This window comes from Gymnoscopelus braueri (assembly GCF_963280865.1).
Source record: "Gymnoscopelus braueri genome assembly, chromosome: 20".
NCBI lineage: Eukaryota > Metazoa > Chordata > Actinopteri > Myctophiformes > Myctophidae > Gymnoscopelus > Gymnoscopelus braueri.
Genome location: NC_137622.1, coordinates 1,091,734 through 1,114,746, shown reverse-complemented (window position 1 = coordinate 1,114,746; position 23,013 = coordinate 1,091,734). Strand labels below are relative to the sequence as shown.

The window sequence follows — 23,013 nt, the reverse complement described above, 5'->3', positions numbered from 1 at the left end:
GGGGTGGGGGGGTGGGGGTGGGGGTCAGCCCTCTTTGGACGTGTCTGTTTTTGTTGACGATCTTGCTAAGCGTGTTCCATTTGCATGTGTCACACATCTTTTGTGGGGGGACAATTTCCCCAAAGAGACGGTGCCTCATCTGCAAAGGCAGCGGAGAAGGCAAGGCAGGCCAGGCCAGGCGGGAGCGACCGGCGCAGCACGCCTCCTCAAATGAGCACAAAGGAATGGATTCGGGGGGCCATTGATTAGCGGCGACAGAGTGTGCTGCCTCAGTGCTTTATGAAGTCAATTCATCAATATCAGAGCAGGGATGAGATGAGAGCAAAAAAAAAAAACAACTAAATAAGCTGATTCCACTTGCGAGCTAAAGTCACCCGCAGAGACGCTTTACAAAGAGAGAGAGCGAGGGAACGCGGGGACGAAGGGAAAGGAAGATGGGTGGGAAGGCATCGGAAAGAAAACAAAACAGAGGGACATAATATGATGATATATGGCTGACACACAGACACACACACACACCCACACACACACACACACACTGACAGCCACAAGAGAGAGAGAGAGAGAGAGAGAGAGAGAGAGAGAGAGAGAGAGTAACACATAGAAGTCACCTCTGGTCTGCTTCAACATGTAATCATTCTCATTCCGTTGGATGGCGGTCATTTAAAATTCAATTAGGGAACAGTAACTGTAGCGGTCCATTGTTGGCAACGAAATGGAAATCTGTTGAGCAATTATATATTACCACGAATCCATCTCTACACACGAGCCTCTTTTCCTTCAAAGTAGAATGGCCCTGTTCAGACGTGTGTTTCAATCTACGTGGTGCTTTGAGATGTGGCCATGTATTCATTATTGAAGTAAGAGAAAAGAAAACAGGACGCCAAGTTAAGAGGCATGCAAGAGAGCTGTTTGGGAGATATGTGTAACTTCTTTTAAACTGTTAAGCCACGCCAAAACTATCTTTAAAGATTTTTTGGGGGGGCTTTTTATGCCTTTATTGATAGGACAGTAGGCTGACAGGAAATGGGGTGAGAGATGGGGAGATGGGACATGCAGCAAAGCCCGTCGGGATCGGGAGTCGAACTCGCGACACGCTGTCTAGGTACCTAGACGGTTACGCCTACCGCCCGGGCTATCAGTTATTTCCTTAACGATTATTCTATTGATTATTTTTTTCGATTCATTGAATAATATTTTCTTTTATTTTTTTTATATGAAAAAAAAAAAAAATCTTTGCCTAACAACTTAATAATTGATTATTAATCAATTATTTTATTGAATTAACAAGTATTGATATTTTTTATAATCAATGAAATTGAGAGGGACAGCGTGTGTTCTCTGCCACGGTAGTTGCGGCAGCAGCAGCATAGTTAGGCAGCATAGTTTTACTGAGGTTAGGGCTAGGGTTAGGCATAGTTTTACTGACCGACACTGGCAGCTGCCGGTCAGTACTATGCCTAAACCTAACCTCAGTTAGGGTTAGGTTTAGGAGCAGCTTAAGACGCAACTGCCGCGGCAAAGTAAACACTGCCGCCAGTGCCGATTGTAAATCGATTAGTTCCGATTAAATGTTGCACCCCTACATAAGTGTTCTGCTTATACACCTATACACTTTATGGCAATCCTGACCTTTTGCCCCCCTCCCACACGGGTTAGACATGGGTTATATCAACTCTAAAAGTGTTCTTCCTGCTATCTGTCTGTGGTCCAGTAATAGTCTTTAAGGTGTGTTATTCCAGGTATGATGATCTAACATGAGGAATGGAGGGAACCAGGCAGTTATTCTTGTCCCCAGCGAGACAGGGTATAGACAAATATAGAGTGAGGGCACATGTAGTAGACTTGAAGAGAGATATTGTGTAATGCCATATATACTAGTCTACCATTCAAGTTACTCAAGCAAGCCTGTTTTTCTCTGCAGTGTGAGGGTGAAATGGTTAATATAGGGGTAATAGTCTTTTATGTTTTATATTGCATGATGCAATGATTTGTATTTGAAGCAATACATTGTATTTTAGTCTGTTCTGTATTAGTTTTTGTCATATCTTGTTTTTATTGTTATATGTCAGGGACTGAGGATGAAAAGTAGCATTCTTGCTAATTCCTTTTATATTTACATGCCTAGTTCATTACTATACACAGTCTCTCTCAAATAAACAAATAAAAGTATGTAGTTTGACAGGAGAAAAGTAGAGAGAGAACTGACCGAAGGGGAGAAAAGAGCGAGAGAGCGTGAGTGGTGTGTGGGTGGGCGTCGGGGTTGTTTTCAACGATCGCCGTTAAATCAATCTTTTGAAGCTTTCCCATCGGAGTCGAGTCCATTTTTAAAGCCCTTGTTTGTTTCCAAAAGTCACCAATGTGCTCATTAAAACGTCGGAGAAAGGACATGTGATTAAAGTCCAATGTCAGACAGATTGCCCTCTCCATTCTAAATAGCCACTTAATCTGTATTGATTCTATAGTTATGCTGCGTTTCCAGACCTCTGTCCATCGCTCTCTGAACTGCAACCCGTTTTTTATTTTATTCTCTTTCCTGTCTGGTATCTGTTTCGCATTACTGTCGGCTTCTTGTGTATAAGTCATCCTCAAGCTCCCATCACTACCTATCAAACGACTTCCAACCTGAAATCCAGCTCAATTTTTTTTCTGGAGGCCACCAATTGTTTTGTCCAATATTCAGAGTGCTCAGGACAACACGTTATAATATATAACAAATATTGTCGCTGTCGGGTGGAAACTGTGTATGTTCAAAATGGTAACATTTCAGGAAACAGAGAAAAAGAGCCCGTATTCCAGTGGATCCACCGTATCCTTAAAACAAGCTCTTGTTAATGCTTTTCATTGGATCAATAGCTATAAAAACCACAGACACACGTAACCACTTTCAACAATGGCTATAATAGCCGATCTACAAGGCCAAAATGGCATTAATTAAAAAGTTAAAATAGTTTAAATCGTCTGTCGGGTGGAAACCTCTATGCCCAAAACTGTTACTATTCAGGATTTAAATTATAAAATAGCAAATGCAGCAGATCTACAAGCTCAAAAGCTTGGGGATCTGCTACATTTGATGCTTTTGTGTGACGCTGTAGTGTGATCAAGTAGGGCGCTAATGTACGAGAAAACACGAGTTGAAAGTTAAAATATGGAGATAAGAGTTTTTCTGCCCAACAGCAACGAAATATGGAGATGCAAGGTTTCTGCCCGGCAGCGACGACATGCAGAAATAAAGGTTGAGGCTCAGGCGGCACTCTTTGTCATTGAAGTGCCACAAGGTAGGTCCAGAATACCAAATGTGTGTCTTTGAGGTGTTGAAGGTACTGTAGGAATCCAGTAGCCCTCTCATCCTGTGCTCATCTGAAGTTTAACGACATCCATTGAGAACACCGCTTTCGCAGCGCGAGGCGGTGTGAGCTTGTAGATCGGCTATTTTCGGGTGATGTTCCCCTCAGAGTAGGGATTCTAGGGTTCAAAGTGGTTAATGTAAAAAAGAATGCTATTACAAAAATATTTGGCGGCCCCCCTGTAGTAACTCTTAAATTATTTGGGGACCCACTTCCAATCGGCCCACCAGCCGGCCCCCAGCCCACAGGTTGAGAAACACTGCAACAGAACTCATCCGAAATCTAACAAGACCCGTTGAGAACACTCTCCCTCTAGAGGTTAACTCCAGTCACCTGTCACGTCTATCTATCCTCACTTTTGTCAGCTTCTGCCTTCATGTAAATACGATCTAATCTTTGTTGTGGGAACCTCCTCTCTCGTCGGCAGCGACCTGAAACACAAGCTGAGAGAATGAGCTCGGGGACGAGCGTTCTACTGTACGCCGTCTGATTGCAGAGCTCCTAACCTCAAAAAGGTTTCTTTTCCCTTCAAACAGCCCCTTGGGCAGTCCTTCACCGCGTAACCCTGCATCCCCCCCCCCCCCCGACGCACGCAGGCGCTGCTCTGCATGAAAATAAATCTGCTGCTTATTATACGTCGTGTCCTATATCATGTAGAAGCCTATGGTGTCTGCGGCACAAGAGCTGAGACGTGAAATTGATTTTCACGCTTAGTAAAATGCATCGGTGACAGCCTGCGCTCAAGATTGTCGTTTCCATCTCTGACACACCTTGCAGTTCAGAACGATGCAACAACGCTCCCCGTCCGGACTTTTAGATAACATTATGATCTTTTTTGGAGACAAAACGCCGATGCGTGCCCGTTTCTCTGCACAATTATCATTCCTTTATGGTTGCGTGTGTTTAATGAGGTGCACGAAAGGACAGCGGCGCGGTCATCTTTGATGGTCTCACCGCAGTCTTTACACGTAATTAAACAGCCACATAAGCCCACTTTATCATCTCTGCCATTAATATGATCCAGCTTTTTCCTTTGACGTGCATTTCAAAACACGGCGGCAGCTCAGCCAGCCTGCGCCAAAACCTTGTGATGGAGCTAAGGCTCATCAAGAGCATAAACACGGCCTCGCTGGTTGAAAGTCATCATCTTCCTAATCGTCCAAAAACACAAACATTCAACCGACTGCGTGGACAGATACCGTGACAGGAATTAAGATGATAAAACGATGCGCGCCACCGTAGCCGCACACGACAGCTGTTACATGGAGGATAGCACAAAGCTTAAAGGTCCACTCCACAAAAGAATATGCTATGTTGATATGTTTTTGAAGCCTAACCATGAAATTCCTGGTGTTTTTGCACACCTGCATATCTATAAAGCTTTAATATGGATTTTTATCACTAAAATCTGGCTTTGAGATTTCTACATTCTGAAATAAAAGAAGAAAAAAACTGCGAACGCCAATCATAGCCTCACTAAATGCAGCATTATGCAATGAGGAAGTATGCAAGGACATTGAGTGAAACAAAACAAGCGCTCCCCCCGCGAGTGACTGCCTTTTGCTTTTGGTGTATACACAAATAATGATAATAGTAAGACCCATTTAATCCCACTGGGGAAATTCTGATTTTAGCTTCACCCAGCAGAGTGTTTCTCAAGTGAGCTTAGGGGAGAAGTGTCTTCCTCAGGGACACCTTAACACACTGCCGGGAATCGAACCCAGGGCCTTCTGCTTCCCAGGAGGCTCTCCACCCATTCAGCTAAAGCCTCCCTCTTCTCTTGGATCACCTATGGTTCTGGTGGATCAAATTTATGCATAATTCGTAGGATTAGGATATGGAATACTAAATGAGGCCAAAGATAGAGTAATGTAAAGCTACTTTAGGGAGGTTTTTGTGGGAAGAAAAAAATTGACATATTTGGACATTTATTGATCAGAGATTGATTTGTCTTAGGATTTAAACCACACATTGGATGTGTGCAATGGGACTTTAACCCATTAAAACCGGAAAAGCATCTGTGTCATTTTATACTTCTATACTACTATACGACTATTCAAAAATAGCAGATCTACAAGCTCATTGCGCTGCATTTTTAACTCAAATCTTTGCATCTGAGGGTCCCTGGAACAAAATATTTTGAGATGGGGGTCAGCGGCCAAATACATAAGCAACATAAGTTTTTCAGAAAACTGGATTTAGAGGAGATTAGAATCTGCCTCAGGTCTTAATGGGTTAAAGGGATAGTTCATCCCCAAAATGACTTTTTTTCTTTCGATTAGTCACCCCATGAAGACTTGAATTCATGGATTTTTTTTTTTTTTTTTGTCGCATTCCTAAGCCAATATTTTGATGACCGGCAGCGGTTCCGGTAGCGGTAGGACACACAAAGAGTCTCCTTTGTTTCTCCTACCGGAACCGCTGCCTACTGGCAGGGGCGGCCTTTCCTATGTTTCACCCGTTTCAATTGAAACGGGCCCCGAACCTCAGGGGGCCCCCAAATTTTCTTGAAAAAAAAAAAAAAAAAAAAAGATTTAGATTTTTTTTTTTTTTTTTTAAATACAATTTTAGATTTTTTCGCAAACAAAATCCGCAAATTCCGCAAACAAAATCGGGGTGACCGTGTTTTGGGGCGATTTTTTTATTTTAATTTTTTTTTTTTTTTTTTGGGGGGGTGGGGGGTGCATAGGGGGCCACATATTAGCTCTTGAAACGGGCCCCCAGATCACTAAGGCCGCCCCTGCCTACTGGTCCGCTGGTCATCAAATTATTGGCTTAATAGGAATGCGACAAAAACAAAAAGATATCCATGAATTCAAGTCTCCATGGGGTGACTCGATCGATAGAAGAAAAAAAAAACCTATCCCTTTAAAGTGCACTGTCTCAAGGTAAATCAACAGACGGCCAGTTAGCCAGGATAGAGCGGGGGGTGGGGGTGGGGGGGGGGAGCGGGGGCTTCCCGACGTGAAAAGGGAAGTCTGGGGATAGAGGAGCCAAGAGCGGGTGGCTTTGGAGTGCCAAGTGCCTGGAGCCAAGCAGCCTTCCACTGGGCACAACCAAAGCCTGTCTCCCAGGCCAGCTGTCCTAGACAGTCGAGAGCTGCACAATCTGGGTTTTTTGGGGGGGATAATGCCGGTAAGAACCCAGAGATACTTCCTTCTGGATGGTCCCAGAAAGCTGTGGTCTCGTTACATCCCAAACATCAACCCCCCCCCCCGTAAATTAATGCTCTACTTTGTTGTATAAAAGTGTTGTGCAAAAGTAGCAAAAACAGCCGATCTACGAGAACACAAATTGTGTCGCAATGCGGCACGTTGTGGGCTTGTAGATCGGCTATTCAAAAAACTATTTGAAAGCAGTTCAGTGTCTGTGGGTTTTATACATAGTTAAACAGTGAAAAGTATCAACAAGAACTTGTGACTGAATAATAACTACATAGATCAATTGGAACACAGTTTCTTTCTCTTTTTTTTTTTACATTTCCTGAAAAGTAACAATTTTGGACATACAAGGTTTCCACCCCGACAGCAACGGTATGGCGCAGGGACAGAGCTATGGTATAATCATGTCGCTCATGCGGTGATGAGGCAGAGATGAGTGAAGTTAATTCGGTTATTGGGTTGTTTAAAAGAAAAAATATGGTGGCTTATCCCTCCATGTTTACATGTCGTGTGTTTATTCACAAGTACAACCACATGTGTAACGCCATTAAAATCCATGTAAGTCTGCCTCCATCTGTGTCCTTACTGGCTAGAAGTGGGGCGGGGGGGAAAAAAAAGACTTCACAAATGCATGACATTAATAAGCTCTGCTATGCTTGCCTTGGCACCTTTGAAAAAATAATAATAATAATAATAATAAAAAAGCAGGTGAAATCATAAAATATTAAGGCGGGGAGTGTCGGGAATGATGACATATGTCTGGTTTGAAACATTTGCGCCTGATTTAAAATTTCCAGCTGGTTGATGCCGTATGGGTCTAATTAAGCCGGAACGTATTTCCTGAAAAACAGATCTGAAATAGAACTTCAGCTCCCATTAATCAGTGTTTTTTTTTCCTCCCCCCTGTCAGCCCTCTACAGTTTTAATTAAAAGTCCCTTGGAATAGCATTTCACACATGTCATTTCCTATCTGAACACTCATACCATATCTAGGACACTCGTTATTACCCAGAATGCAGCAGTGCGACTCCCTGACCACCTGTCAGAGGATTCCACAGACAAGTCCATTGCAAGACAGTACAACAATATTTTTTTGTTTTGTTTGCCCCCGTTATCGTTTGTTCAGTAACAGGGGTCTCCCCCATCTCTCCAGCTCAGAAAATACATCGTCAGGTCGGGATAGCATTTTCATCCAATCAGAAGAGAGATCTCATACAGGATACAGGATAAACAAGTGGAATCGTAAAGTGATAAAATGAATAAATGTGCTGAAAATCTTTTTTTGGAATACCATTACATTTGAAGCTGATAAATGTGTACTCTCTTCTGATTGGATAAAATTGGTGACCCACCGGAAAATGCATTTTGTGTTTACTAAAGAGCTGGAGAAACCTGCTCTGCCCTGTTACTAAACAAGCACTCTATAGAAGGGATCTTCGACGGGGGTCCGGGACCCCTAGGGGGTCCTCAGAAATACTGCAGGGGGACCGCCAAATCTTTGTGTGATAGGGACTTTATTTTTTTCATTTTTTACATTAACCACTTGAACCCTAGCATCCCTATTCTGGGGGGGAATATTTGCCGAAAATAGCCGATCTACAAGCTTGTTCGGCGAAGTGGTTTGGTGTAGGGAAAAAAGAGCAGACCAAGTACAGAGCCAAAGGTCAAGTTTACAAAGTAATGAGGGTTTAAGTGGTGAAAACACACTTTTAACATGAATCCAATACGTAGCGGGGGTCCCTGCTTCATCTCTCTCTCTCAGCTAAGGGGTCCTTGGCCTGAAAAAAAAACCCCTGCTCTATAACACTTTCAAAAGAAGAATGTATGTTGGTGAACTCTTGTTAGTGTACATTTCATGCGTCATGCTCGCTACGATACTTTAGCATCTCCATAATTATTATGAAGCCCTGCATCGTCTCGGAGCTTTCAGACTTGAAACTTCTGATCTCAAGGACTTTGAAATTCCACACAAACTATGTTGCTGTCTAACAATACTGCAGACAGTAACTTGTCCTTCGTCTGGGGGAAAAAATAAAAAAAAATGTGGCTCTCATTTTGTTTTGTTTTGTTTTGTTGTTCTGAACAATTCAACCCAGGGGTAATGCAAATGAATAGTGGATTGTGCCAATAGGCTGCAGCTGTGAAGCACATGAATTGCCTCTCTCCCGCTGATGAGTAATGAGCGAGACAAAGATAAAAGACTGTCATATTGTGTTTCGTCATCACAGTCTCAATACGGTTTCATTAATTATTTTGCAAACTAGTTTGACTGCACTTCTTAACCACTCAAACCCTCTAGACATAGTAAACTGGACCCGAGTTGGCTAAGTATTTGGTACCGTTTCCCCCCCCCCTCCCTTCTACACCACGAACCGCCAAAAATAGCCAATCTACAAGCTCGTAGATTGGCTATTGTTGGCTAATGTTCCCCCGCCTGAACATGGACGCTGGGGTTCAAGTGGTTAAATACAAAAACTGGACCTGCCAAAACGACGATATCTCCAAATTCAACTCAAACATACAGCCATGAAAAACCTCTGTGATACCGTTGACAGCTCCTTTACATTAGATAAACAGATTCGCTCAGTTTTTTTTTTTTTCCAACTAAGACTCCTAGCGAGGTTAACAACCCCCCCCCCCCCCCCCCCCCCAAAACACCTGGAGATGGCGATCCATGCCTTCATATCCTCTCGACTCGATTACTGTAATTCCTTGCACACCGGTATTGAGCAGTCTTCACTCAGGCGTTTGGCACCTGGTCCAAAACACAGCTGCTCGGCCTCCTCACTTATACCAGCCATATAACCCCAATTTAGCTGCACTTCATTGGCTTCGCTGCCAATTTTAGAATTGATTTTTTTTTTAAAGTGCTTCTATTTGTTTATGAATCTCTACACGGGCTGGCCCCGATCAGAACTCTTGTACCGTTATTATACCCAATCAGAGCACTGAGGTCTGCTGACAAGCTGCCCCTGGTTGTACCGGAGAAAAAAAACAGGCTAATAAGCGGGGGTTGACCGTGCCTTTGCCGCTGCAGTCCCCCCAGGCTCTGGAATAGCCTGCCCCTCCCCATTAGAAGTGCTCAGTCTATCGAGGCTTTTAAATCTCTCTTTAACCCATTAAGACCGGGAACGCAATAGGCTACTGTGTCATTTTAGATTTTTTGCTATAACCATTATATTCAAAAATAGCAGACATACAAGCTCTTTCTTTGAAAAATCTTGAACATTTTGCGCAAATCTTTGAATACATATATTTTTTTTATTTTTTTTTTAACTCAAATATTTGATTCTGGAGTTCCCTGGAGCAAAAATATTTTACAAATGTTCGCTTAAAAAAAACATATATTCAAAGATTTGCACACATTTTCACGATTTTTTTAATAGCCTAAAGAAATCTAAAATGGCACAGATACTTTCCCGGTCTAAATGGGTTAAGACTCACTTCTTATCATTGGCTTTTAATCATACAGTGCCTGAAGTTCTTGTATCCATTTCATTTTATATGTGTTTTTTGATGCTGCGTGACCATGTGGGCGCACATGCATACAGTATGTACGGTATTATGTTGATGCTTTGCTTCATTTTGGTCAATTTCAATTGTTTTAAATGTGCTCTATAAACAAAGATGTGATTTGATCGAGGCCATGGAGATTGAAATAATCGTGACATTGATCTGAAGTCAAAAATCGCCCAGCCCTCGTTGAAAGACGCGCATGTTTTGTTTTGTTTCATCTCCAGAGCAAGAGGCGTGTGGGTGTTTGTAGAGAGACTTAATAACCGCTCGGCATTTGGTCAAATTATGATTTAATTGCGTGTCTCATCCCTCACGCCAACGGACATATTGCTCCGCTCCAATCTCGGGCGTCTTTAAAAAAAACCCCTGCTTTGTTTGACCCACAGGCCGTTCTCTTCATCAGGACCAATTTGCCAGCCGCGGCCGGCGAGCTAATTATATTTTACGAGCTGACCCCTTTGAGTTTTAAGCGTGATGCGGGCCGCTTTGATTAGGCTCCTGTCTTTATCACCTCTGAGACACTTTTTACGTTGTTATCAGACTTTCTTGCTGACAGGCCCCCGCAGCCTCCAAGGTTGCATACTGCAGCAACGCTGTGCATAAATTTCACATTCATGTCACAGGAGTTCAAGAAGTACTTCACTGGCAACATATGCCTCATTTGTGCCTTGCTCTCTTACGGAGATCAGAATAATTGGTCCAAAAAAGTACTGGTTCTCAACTTTTGGTTCTGATTTCCTTTCCAGATTGTTTTCTGAAAAAACATATGTTGGTACAGTGGTGTGTTCAAAACCCTTTTCATGTTAGGGACCCCAAAAATTATATGTATTGCCGCGGACCCCCATCTCAAAATATTTTGTTCCAGGGACCCCGAGAAGCAAAGATTTGAGTAAGAAATGTTCGCTTTGAAAAAATATATATACGCAAAGATTTGCACACATCTTCACGATTCTTCCAAAAATAGCAGATCTATGAGCTTGTAGATCTGCTATTTTTTGAATAGCCAAAGAAATCTTAAGTGACACAGATGCGTTCCAGGTCTTAATGGGTTAAACTGGGGGTCCCTTCAAATAGAAAAAAGTTGCGAATCACTGAATTAAAAGATATATGAACCCCAATCTACACTGTGAAAACTGTGTGTTTTAACTCTGAGAGAGTCAGAGTTACAGACCCGTAACTCGTCAAGGACCCTTACACATTGAGAACCACTGACATACCGCAGCACAGACGCATACATTTCACCCGAGTTCAAGAAGTAATTCCATTGGCAAATTGCCTCATTTGATGCTTCACCCTCTTACGGAGACCGGAATAATTGGGACTAAAGAGTAGAAGGTAGAGAATAGCTCTCCAGCGAGGAAGGCTTTCTAGGGACATTACACAGGCTATATAGCTCGTTTTATCATCCAAGCAAAGGCCCCGGCGCTAATTGAGTTTGTGGAATTACGGAGCGACTAAGTTGAACAGGAGTCGGAGCAGAAGGCCCGCTCTATGGACGATTTGTCCGGCACTGTGCTGATTCAGCAGGTTATGGAGGTCGGGACTGTTCGAGGAACGTAACTGTGGACTAAGTACTGTGCTTAAGTACAATTTGAGGTACTTTCAGGGGCGCTTTGGATATCATGTCCATGCCTCTCGCATGTCCGCAGTGTTTATTGACACCGTTACTGTCACCAGTGGTGGAAAGTAACTAAGTACATTTACTTAAGAACTGTACTTAAGTACAATTTTGAGGTACTTTTACTTTACCGGAGTATTTCCAATTGTCTATACTTTTACTTCTACTCCACTACATCTCAGAGGCAAATATTGTACTTTTACTCCACTACAATTATTTGAACACTTTAGTTACTAGTTACTTTCTGGATATAGATTATTACATTATAAAACATACATTGACCACTTTAGCCATATTCTATACTTAGGCTATTTGAAAATAGCCGATCTACAAGCTCACAACGCGTCGCGATGCGACGCGTTGTGAGCTTGTAGATCTGCTATTTTCAAACATTTTAGTACTTTTACTTTTGGTACTTTAAGTACATTTTGATACCAATACTTTTGTACTTTTACATTTTTAATTCCGAACTTTTACTTGTAACAGAGTACTTCTACATTGCAGTATTGATACTTTTACTTAAGTAAAACATTTAATTACTTTTTCCACCACTGACTGTCACTGTGCTCGAACGTCTTGTCATCTGCGTTATTAGCACAAATAGCTTAGCAGAAACAACGGTAAACATGGAATTCTCATGGTTGTGGTAACAATTCAATGTTGGAATCGCAAATTACCGGGGTTGTCAGTCACAGCCAGGAGGATCAAAAGAGCAGCGCTCCTCTCCAAAAAGATGAACTATTGTCTGCATGAAGCGCTCAGGGCGCCGCATGAAAAAACAAAACGGCAGTCACCGGGAGCGCTGAAGCGCGATGCTCGGGCACTTGGAAGAGGAGCGCGTCTTTACCATAGAAATACATGACAGACAGGTAGCTGTCAGCTAAAAAAAAATGCTTTCTGTGGACACGGCCCCTTACTTAACTTGAGTATTTCCATTTTTCGATACGTTATACTTCTACTTCGCTACATTTCAGAGGCAAATATTGTGGTTACAAGTTAGTAGATTTCGATTATGATTGCAAAACGTACATTAACCAATTAAGCCCTATTTTATACTTTGTCTGACAATAGCCAATCTACAATCTCACAACGTGTTGTAAATGCGATGCGTTGTGAGCTTGTAGATCAGCTATCTGCAAAAGATTTTGTAAACTTTTGAGGGGGAAAAAAACCCGCATTATGCTAAATGAGTACTTTTAGTTTTGGTACTTTAAGCATATTTTGACACCAACACCTTTGAACTTTTACTCAAGCAACATTTTGAATACAGGCCTTTCACTTGTAACAGAGTACCAATATGGAAGTTCATGAAGGTCAAGCGTTGCTCACCCTAAAGAACTCCTTAGTGGAACCTGAGTCCAGCGTGCCGTACGCTATCTCAGTCTGCTTGGCCAGGTCCTCGGCGCTCTCTATAGGAGACACCATCCTCTCTACCGTCAGGAAGGCAGCCAGGTTGGCCGTGTAGGACGAGATGATGATGAGAGTGAAGAACCACCACACACCACCCACTATACGTCCTGACAGAGACCTGGGAGGGCGAGGGTGAAGGAGGAAAGGAAACCAGGGGTTAATAGAACAGTTACTCACAAGATTTAAAAGATAATCAATAATTTAAGAAAATAAATCGATAACTAATCATTCTCTATTTCGAACATGCCATTTTAGCTGTAGATTAAAATAATAATATAGACAGACAGACAGACAGACAGACAGACAGACAGACAGACACACACATATATATATATATATATATATATATATATATATATATATATATATATATATATATATATATATGCATTCTATTTATGTGATTATTTACCTTGTTTATTGTAAGTTGCTCTGGACAAGAGCGTCTGCTAAATGCCTAAAATGTTATCTTAAATGTAAATTGTAATTGTAAGTGCAGCTGATCAAGTGCTCTGATCTGGCAATTGCTGTTAATGTGTCTAATTGCACTGGTCATCAGAAAACATTTTTTAAACCCCTAAAAGCCATAAAAAGCCATTCCAGCCAGAGTCAGCACTGCATAATGCTGTGAAGTGGCCAACGCGGATGTCATATTTTTGGTTTAGAAAATGTTCAATAATCATCTTGATCATTAGCCTTGAAACAACTCAGGGTCAGAGTTCATGGCCTACAGAGAAATCCAGGTCATAGCCTGAAGACAGTATTGATAAAACCATTTTAGTCACGGCAGTCTTAGTACACAAACTGTCAAACTCAATTAAAACCGTCCAACTCAATTTAACATAATGGGTGCAATTAATGGGATATGGGCGCAGCTTCCAATCAGCAAAGTATAAAGTATAGAGACAGCAAAAAGCCATTTAGAAGATTGACCATTTGGAAGATAGATTTACATCTAAAAGAGAGAGAAGCAGATTTAATGCTGATGCTTTTCTCTGCTGTTCGGTTTCCCTGTCCCCTCCAGGGGTGCGTTCAAAAACACTGTTTGCCACAAGAGTTTGCAATTTCACTTTGTTCACCATGTGTGACTGTGGCACTCAGCGGTGGCAGTGGCTACCTCTCCTTACCTATTGCTAGCACTTAGACCTTTATAAAAGTAATGGGTCACACTCAAGAGTGGCAAGAGTGAGTTGACTTTTTTTTATTATTGACAAAGGCTGGATAGCCGAAGCGTTTGTTCATTTTAGAGACATGTACTGCGAGAAATAATAAAAAAGTAAATTCACTCTTGCCACTCTGAGTGCGACCCTACTTTTATAAATGTTGTTGATCTAAGAGGATATCACACCGGAGGAGTTAGAGCACGGCGGTAACAAAACGTTTTTTTTTTAAATAGCACTTAGACCTGCAATCTGGAACATTTATGTCCTAGCCAGGATTTGAACCGGGGTCTCTCCTGCGTGAGAGATCAAACATCCACCGCTCCTCTAAATGAACCCTAGCGTCCTGGGCATGTCATAACAGGCATAAATAGACAAATATCTGGCACACACGGAAGAACATTTGGCAAAAAAGGGGGGCAAACGTTCTGCGAAAACAGCTGATCTACATCTGGTCGATCGTAAAGCCCAGTCCACACCGATGATTTGCGACGCAACAAAACAGTTGTAATACGTTGCAAAGATAAATCACAGCCGTCTGACCGATCGACCTCAAACTGGGCGTGCGTATCACAGAGGACCCGAGGGAGGCCTTTTCAGGCCGTGACCCCCAAAATAATCATATTTGAACTGGGGACCCCCCCTACTCTGATAAGCACTTGGAATGTAGGAGTTGAGGTATTACATTTAGTTTGACTCTGTTCCACAGATAAATATTGTGAAAATAGCCGATCTACAAGCTCACAGCGCCTTGTGTTGTGAGCCTGTAGATTATATTATATTATTTGACAATTTGGCCACTTTTTATAGTATAGTTTGTTGATTACTTTTGATGCAGCAATGGTATTTCTCTTTTCTTTCTTTTTTTTTTGGGGGGGGGGTATTAAAAAGGTCTTAATCGTCCTTAAATTGTCACTTCACTGTCATCTGGGACCCCCCCCCCCCCAAAAAAAATAAAAAATAAATAAAAAATCAGGTTGAGAACCACTGAGATAGGCGGTTGTCCAAAACCGCCAAGCTGACCTATAGGCCCACATACCCGTATATGGGCATATACTGATGACATCCATACTGTATATGGGCAGAAAAGGGACAAGGAGATCTCTATAGGTACATCCAGGGGCATTACATAACAGGGTGGGGCATGCATTACCAACTTGGATCGTTCCCGAGTAGACCGGTACCCAACGGGCACCAGTCATGTTGTGCGCTTGTATATCTGATATTTTCAGATATCCAAAGTGTTAAGACCTGAGGTCGATTCTTCAATGTCTACTGAATCCTAACAGTTTTCTGAAAAAAACTTATGTTGTTGTATCAGTGGTGCTCAAACTTTTTCATGTCAAGGACCCCTTAACTCATTCAGTGCCTGACTTATTTCTGGCAGTTTGGCTCTGAGTGCCAGAGCCAAAAATACATTGTAAAAAAAGTGCTTAGGAAGTGAGATACAGCCTTTTTCAGTAAGATGTTAAACAAGAAGTGAATGGAGCAGCAAATCTTCAAATTATGATATCTTGGGTTCTGAACGTTTAAAAATATATATATATATATATATATATATATATATATATATATATATATATATATATATATATATATATATATTGGCACCCTGGGCTTATAAAAACATGTCGTCGGTGACGTCAATGGCACTGAATGAGTTAATTATATGTATTTGGCCGCCGACCCCCATCTCAAAATATTTTGTTCCAGGGACCCCCAAAAGCAAAGATTTGAGTTAAAATTATTTGCTTTAAAAGATATATATTCAAAGATTTGCACAAATATAAATAAAAAAAAATAGCAGATCTACATGCTTGTCCCGCAGCACAAAGTGACGCGCTATGTATGAGATTGTATATCTGCTATTTTTGTATAGCCAAAGTATAAAAGAATGCTTTTTAGCTAAAACTCTAAAATGACAAAGATGCTTTCCCGGTCTTAATGGGTTAAACTGATTTTGATACTATATTAACACATTTCACTGGGGGCACCCTGTTAACCCCCACATCATATGGGCATAAAAGGGACACAGAGAGGCCCATGGGTACAACGGTTATTACATGCATTCGCAACTTTCTACTTCATATAATTGATGATGATTGATACCAACTCCAGAACAGTGGTTTTCAACCAGTGGTCCGGGGACCACCAGTGGTCCTTGAGGGAGTACCAGGGGGTCCCCAGCAAAATTAGTTAACATAGCGTCACAATCATTTTTAACCACTTAGCTTTGGCTATTCAAAAATAGCAGATATACAAGCTCATAGCACGGCACCGAGTGCCGCGCTATGAGCTTGTAGATCTGCTATTTTTGATATATATATTTTTTGTGTGCATATCTTTGAATATTTATATTTTTTAAAGCGAAAATGTACTGATGTGATATCTTTGCTTCTGGGGGTCTCTGGCGCAAAACATTTTCAAATGGGGGTCCGCGGCCAAATCTATATCAATTAAGGGGTCCTTGACATGAAAAAGGTTGGAAACCACCGCTCCAGAAGACCCACCTGGGGGAGATGTCACAGCCCTGCTGCATGAAGGCGCCCAGCGAGAACCACAGGGAGTTGAAGATGCCAAAGTCGTTTGGGGGATCGGGCGGCGTCTGCGGGTCTTTGGTCTCGTCCTGCTCGTCCAGGTTCCACTCGTACGGGCTGAAGCGGCTCACCAGGAACAGAACCACGCTCACGCCAATATAGGCAAACACTATACACATCCAGATCTCATAGGCCAGCGGGTCCAGGAAGGAGAACACCCCGGGTTTGGACTTTTGGGGTTTCTTTATCATAATGGAGATGCCCAGGCTCATAAAGGGCTTGGAAAAGTCTATCACCTCCTCTCGAACCAGTGTTATGGTGAGAGGCGCGACAGCTATATCTGCTCTCTGGAAACAGGGGGACACGGTACAGCGAGCGTTAGTTCCCGCCGGCACGCGAGACAAACCGGGTCATTCTACACCAGTGGCTCTCAAACATAATATTCATTTTACTGGGGACCCCCTGGAACCCCCGGGGGGTCCCCAGACCCCACTTTGAGAACCACTTGTTCTAAGCATGTTGAATGACTGCAGCCAGAATCCCGGTTCTCCTACAAACTTCAGGGGGAATAAAGCCATTATTATTCATATTAGACTGTTCACTGTTCATTAAGACATTCATCTGAGATGTCGGGTGGAAACCTTGTATGTCCAAAACCGTACCTTTTCAGTAAATGGAAGGTAAAAAACGGTGTTCCATTGGATCAAATGTAGTTATTATTTAATCACAAGCTCTTGTCAATACTTTTCATCGGTTGCATATTTATAGAACTTGAAATATGGAGATAGGCCTACAAGGTTTCTTCCAGACAGCAACGATGTGTTTTTCAACTCAAACAGACCGCCGAGGTGCTTAGTGAGTCCTTCTAAGAGAAGCTGAAACAAGACACATGAAACGAGAACGGTAGGATAGCATCGTAGGTTAGAAAAGTGTTATAATATTATTATGTGTGGGGATACTAGAAGTCACACAACACTGACTAACACATGAGAGATTGAGACAGACAGAAATATAAACACATTCTTCACGATGAGAGACAGCAGAAATGAGAAACAGCCTGTGGGGGTTTCTGAATGACAAATATATTTAGATAAATCCAGAGAAGCAGCTTGGAAGGAACTCAACAAGGTGTCATGTTTGCAAGTTTTGCCTCAAATGGATCCCTATTTATTCCAAATACTATTGTGTTTGAGAAAATGAGCGGAACGACTCCAGGAGATTAAAATGAATCTTTTAAAAAAAACAACGGCGCACAGATAATGGAATAGCTGCTAAAATCAATTAAAGAAAAACCCACTAAACAAGTGCATGACAATAGCTAATGGGAGAAAAGTAATTAATAACCCTCACCCTAAAAAACAAATGCAAATAAACGCCTCGACAACAACATTCTAATTCAGCGGTTCCAAACCTTTTCTGGATCAGGGCCCGCTTGGAAAATCTCAAAAGCGTTGGTGGACCACCCATTTGAACACTTAACAAGTTATGGGTGGGCCCATTATTTGAATGATCAATCAATCAATTGTGTTACGGCTTCAATCAATGGAACTAACGTAGCATACTTTAAGTTCCTATTTATCGGGATGATTTTGAAAAGTCATTTGTCAAGGTTTTAAAGAAGAAAATGTAAACAATGTGAAACATTAAAGCTTTTAATATTAATGTTATATGAATACAAAAATGTTGCCAATTATTTAGGGGCCCACTTGCAATATTCTAGACAGCCCACATGTTGGGAATCACTGCACTACAACTGCATCAAAATAGCTTAGTAGTGAATGAAAAGTAATTAATATGACGCTAACCATAACATTTTTTTAAAAAAATGCCGCAACAACAAAATTCTAATTCAAATCGTGAGCGATAATATTGCTAATCATCTCCTACTTCTCTGCGTGATATACACTATATTCCGTCAGTTCTGTGTCCAACGACAAATGGCTTTGATTTAAGAGTCGCACACTGTTCAACGAGTGTCTGTGATGAGGAACATGGCAACCCCGGGCTCTCTCCAGCATTCCAGCTCGCATGCCATTCATCAGCCCCCCCCCCCCCATCCCCTGAAGAGAAACCAGTTCTGGCATTTGCATTATGTTTTATCTTCCAAGCTGTTTCTCTTCGCCCAACACCCCCCGTCCCCCCGTCCCCCGTCCCCCTCCCCATTTTTTTGTTTTCCTGCTCCAAAATCATGGCATTCTACCAAAAACGCTCTGAGGTGGCGGCAAGCACTTTTTCTTTTCTTTTTTTTTTTTTTTTTTTACATTCAAAACCATGGGGTTTTTCTTTGTAAAAACAGACGAAAATAATTAATCACTTCAGACAGTGTTTCTGCAGCTAGAGTGTGTGCGATTAATTAAATAACCGCCGCTCTTCAAAGCGTTGCGGTTTTGTATGAAGGACACTTATTTGTACTGTCTGCTCTGTATTGTCTTCCACACACATAAATTAAGGAATAGCGCCTGTTTTTAAGGCGACGCACCCGGAGCGTGTTCCTTTACAAGGTCAAACCGAGTGAAACGCAAACACGCCCTGATATAACGTGACAGTGTTGCTTTGCGCGCCCGTCAACGCGGGGCTATAACCATTTAATCCTCGACGCCAGCAGCAGTCAATCAGCGATGAAGGGAAAACAAAACACATAAAACGCGCCGGCCTCGGGGCCTAAACCTTTAAAAGACAAACTAAAATCAAATTAATTTACTGGTCCGAAAGGTCAACGCGTGCATAATCGTTAGTGCCCGGCGCACCTGCCGTAAAAACTACAGGAGCAGCAAGGCTTGATGGGGGTTGACAGGTAGGCAGTGGTATGGAAAGTAACTAATGTAAGTACATTTACTCAAATACTGTATTTAGGTAAAATTGTGCGGCCCTGTTAATTTACTTGAGTACAGTATGCCAATGTTTCCAATACTTTACTTCTATTCCACATCTCAGATGCAAATACTCCACTTTTTACTCCATTACAATTATTTGACAACTTTAGTTACAAGCTGCTTTGTAGATTTAGATTATTATTACAAAACATACATTAACTAAGCCCCATTTTATACTTGACTCCTGGTCAAATATTAATCAACTACAAGTGAAAGTTGCTCTGTCAAATTCTCGTACTTGAGATAAAGTACTGGAGTACTTGCTTTTAAAAGTATTTAAGTATTCATAAGTGCAAGTACATTTTCTCGTAGTGGAGGCAAAAGTGAAAAATTTGACTTGAAATGTAGTGGTCTATATTCAAGTAAAGTACAGATACTTTAGAGTAAATGTACTTCATTACAGTCCACCACTGTACCGGACCCAGAAAGACTTGAGGGGGGGGGGGGGCTGGGTTGACAGGTAGATGGACCTTTTGTTTTTTTCCCCCCTCGTCTTCCATTTGCGAGGAGTGGACTTCCAATTCGGAGGATAATTTGGTCACGATAGCAGATCAAACGAGGCAATCTCTGTGGCTGATAGCGGGGAAATTGAACAGATGAAGAGAGCGTAACACTCATGCATTTTGCATCCCCCCCCCCCCCCCCCTCTCGCTCAATAAGCTGCTGTGGCCTTAGAGGACGGGGGATCATTTGGGAGCGCGTGAAGGGGAGCCGTTTGCGAGACCTCTGAGCACTTTGTCAGGCCAACATAACACACGTCTCCCCCTCTGCTCAGTGGTGGAGTAACTAAGTACATTTTGTCTCAAAACGCTTTTCGAGCTTGTATATCTGCTACTTTTGAGTGACGCTGTAATATAATCAAGTAGGGCGTTAATTTACGAAAAAACACAACTTTATATAGCCTATGTGGAGATAAGAGGTTTCTGCCCGCAACGATTTACTTGAGTACCGGTACTGTATGACACTTTATACTTCTACTATCTCAGAGGCAAATATTACTTGAAAACCTCATTTATAAGCTACTGTACTTTGTAGATTTAGATTGTTATTACAAAACATACATAAACCGATTAAGGCCTAGTTTGTTTATTCAATAGTAGCAGATCTAAAAGCTCACAATAGCAGCTTGTAGATTTGACATTTTTGAAAGAAATTGAAACATTAATTTTGAGTACTTTCACTTTTGTACTGTAAGCATATCCGACGCCCTTACTTTTACTCAAAGCAATTTTGAATACAGTACTTTTACTTAAAAAAAAAACTTCCCCCAACCACTGGCCCTCCGCTAATGCGAACAGCCCCAGCAACTTTATGGAGCGCAAGCCCCATATGGATCTTGTTGCTTCTAAACCGCAACCCACCATTTAGCTGTTGATTTTAAGGCAGATTTTCTCAGCTGTGAATTTACAACGCCGCATATCCATCATACACATCAAACAATGAGCATAATTACACAATCACTTCAAAGGCATATAATTTTTCATTCATCAAAGTGATTACAGTTGTGTTTGCCATATGGTCACATTGTGTTTACATACCTACCTCTGTTTTGACCGTGAAAAGCCTGATGCAATTTGTAGCCTAAGCACAGTGAAGGATTAATTGCAATGAACAGCACTGAGAAATGATTTCATTTTCTCCAGCTCAGGATTAGCACCAACTCCCACAATGCAAAGCCCAGTGGACAATGTGCATTATTTCGTCGCCGTCGGGTGCGGAAACCTTGTATGTCGAAACACTGTTACTTTTCGCAAAATGGGGAAAAAAGGAATCCATGTTAAAATTGGATCCAATGTAGCAATTGTTTAGCCATAAGCTCCTGTTAACCCATTAAGACCTGAGGCGATTCTTTAAAAACATTCTTTTTTTCAAGATTTTTCAAAAATAGCAGAACTACAAGCTCATAGCGCGGCACTCGGTGCCGCGCTATGAGCTTGTAGATCTGCTATTTTTGAATAGCCAAAGAAATCTAAAGTGACACAGATGCGTTCCAGGTCTTAATGGGTTAATACTTTGATTGGTTAAATATTTGTACGGTATATAAACCCACAGACAGACACTTTCAAAAGTGTTCAAAAATAGCGTAAATAGCATGAGCTTGTAGATCTGCTATTTCCTCTATTTTGACAAAGCGGGGGCATTAACTCCCAAAAACGCATAGAACGCTGCAATAATGGAGATACAAGGTTTCAGCACCGATGGCGACGATTTGATAAAATCACTCCCAGCTGAACCATCTGACTCGCCCGTTACGCGGGTTTTGAGCTCGCTCGGGGTGAGTTGGTGATGACCTTAAGACAGAAAAATGCGATCTCCTCTCATGTTGAAGTTCCTTGCAAACTGTCATGTAATCGTGAAATCAAAGAGGCTCCCAGTTACTCACCCCATAGACCAGTTCACCGACCATGCCGTTCCATGTCTTGGTCTCGGGGTCACGGGCTCCATACTTCCCATCCATTACTATAGACAGTTTGTACTTAATTCCAACATGTTTGGCAATCTCAGAGGCTAAATCGACGCAGTAGCCTTCATATCTCTCATTGCCATCCAGATGGTTATGATTTTTCCTGAACATCACATAAGGAGCTTCCTGTTGGTTCGAACACACACTTGGGTTTATTCCACTCCTGTGCTTGCAGGGCGCTGCCTTGCACGCACGCACCTTTGCATACAGTGTGCACACGCACGCACGCACAACACACACACACACACACATGTTTGTATTACTATACGTGTGAGGTCATCAACATTTTTGGACAGCGATTTCATGATGATATATACCATTTTTAACCCTAACCCTGAAGCTAAACGAATTCTGGTGCGGGACATTGGCGCGCATTTAAGTATAAATCGGGCGTAACTCCAACCTTAACACAAAAACCTAACCTTTAAATGTGTATATTTCTCAAATGCTACTGTATATATACTTTGGGGACATATGGTCCTCACAAGTACAGTAATACAAGCACACACACACACACACATACACACACACACACACAGGCACACACACACACGCACGCACACACACACACGGACACACACACACACACACACACACACCCCCCCCCCATCCCCACCCATCCAAAAATAATAAGCTGCTACAACCACATTCATGCAAACAAACATGCATGCACAGATGATGCACCACAAATGCACTGACACACACTGACTGGCCAGCAGACACCAAGCCTAGCGCACCTAACCTCCTGGCCTGCCCTGCCCCCCTCCCCTCCCCTCGCCTGGCCTGCCCTGCCCCCCCTCGCCTGGCCTGCCCACAGAAGAGGGGGCGACTCTTTCTTAAAAGGAAGTGGGGGCGGAGTGGAGGGACATGCCTCTTGTAATGTGGGGAGAAAAAAAAAAAGTTTGTAGCGGGGCTGGACAGTGCTGT

At 42.1% G+C, this 23,013-nt stretch overlaps 1 protein-coding gene across 2 annotated transcripts in view; it reads right to left on the bottom strand.

Moving 5' to 3' along the window:
* gria3b (glutamate receptor, ionotropic, AMPA 3b) overlaps positions 1-23,013 on the bottom strand; it is a 157,025-nt gene that overhangs the window by 17,179 nt on the left and 116,833 nt on the right. For both annotated transcript variants that reach the window (XM_080416373.1, XM_080416374.1), the window contains exons 10-12: positions 22,006-22,212; positions 16,723-17,096; positions 12,972-13,170 (exon numbers count right to left, since the gene is read on the bottom strand). In XM_080416373.1, the coding sequence (XP_080272499.1) occupies positions 12,972-13,170; positions 16,723-17,096; positions 22,006-22,212 (780 nt within the window). The remainder of the gene's footprint in view (positions 1-12,971; positions 13,171-16,722; positions 17,097-22,005; positions 22,213-23,013) is intronic.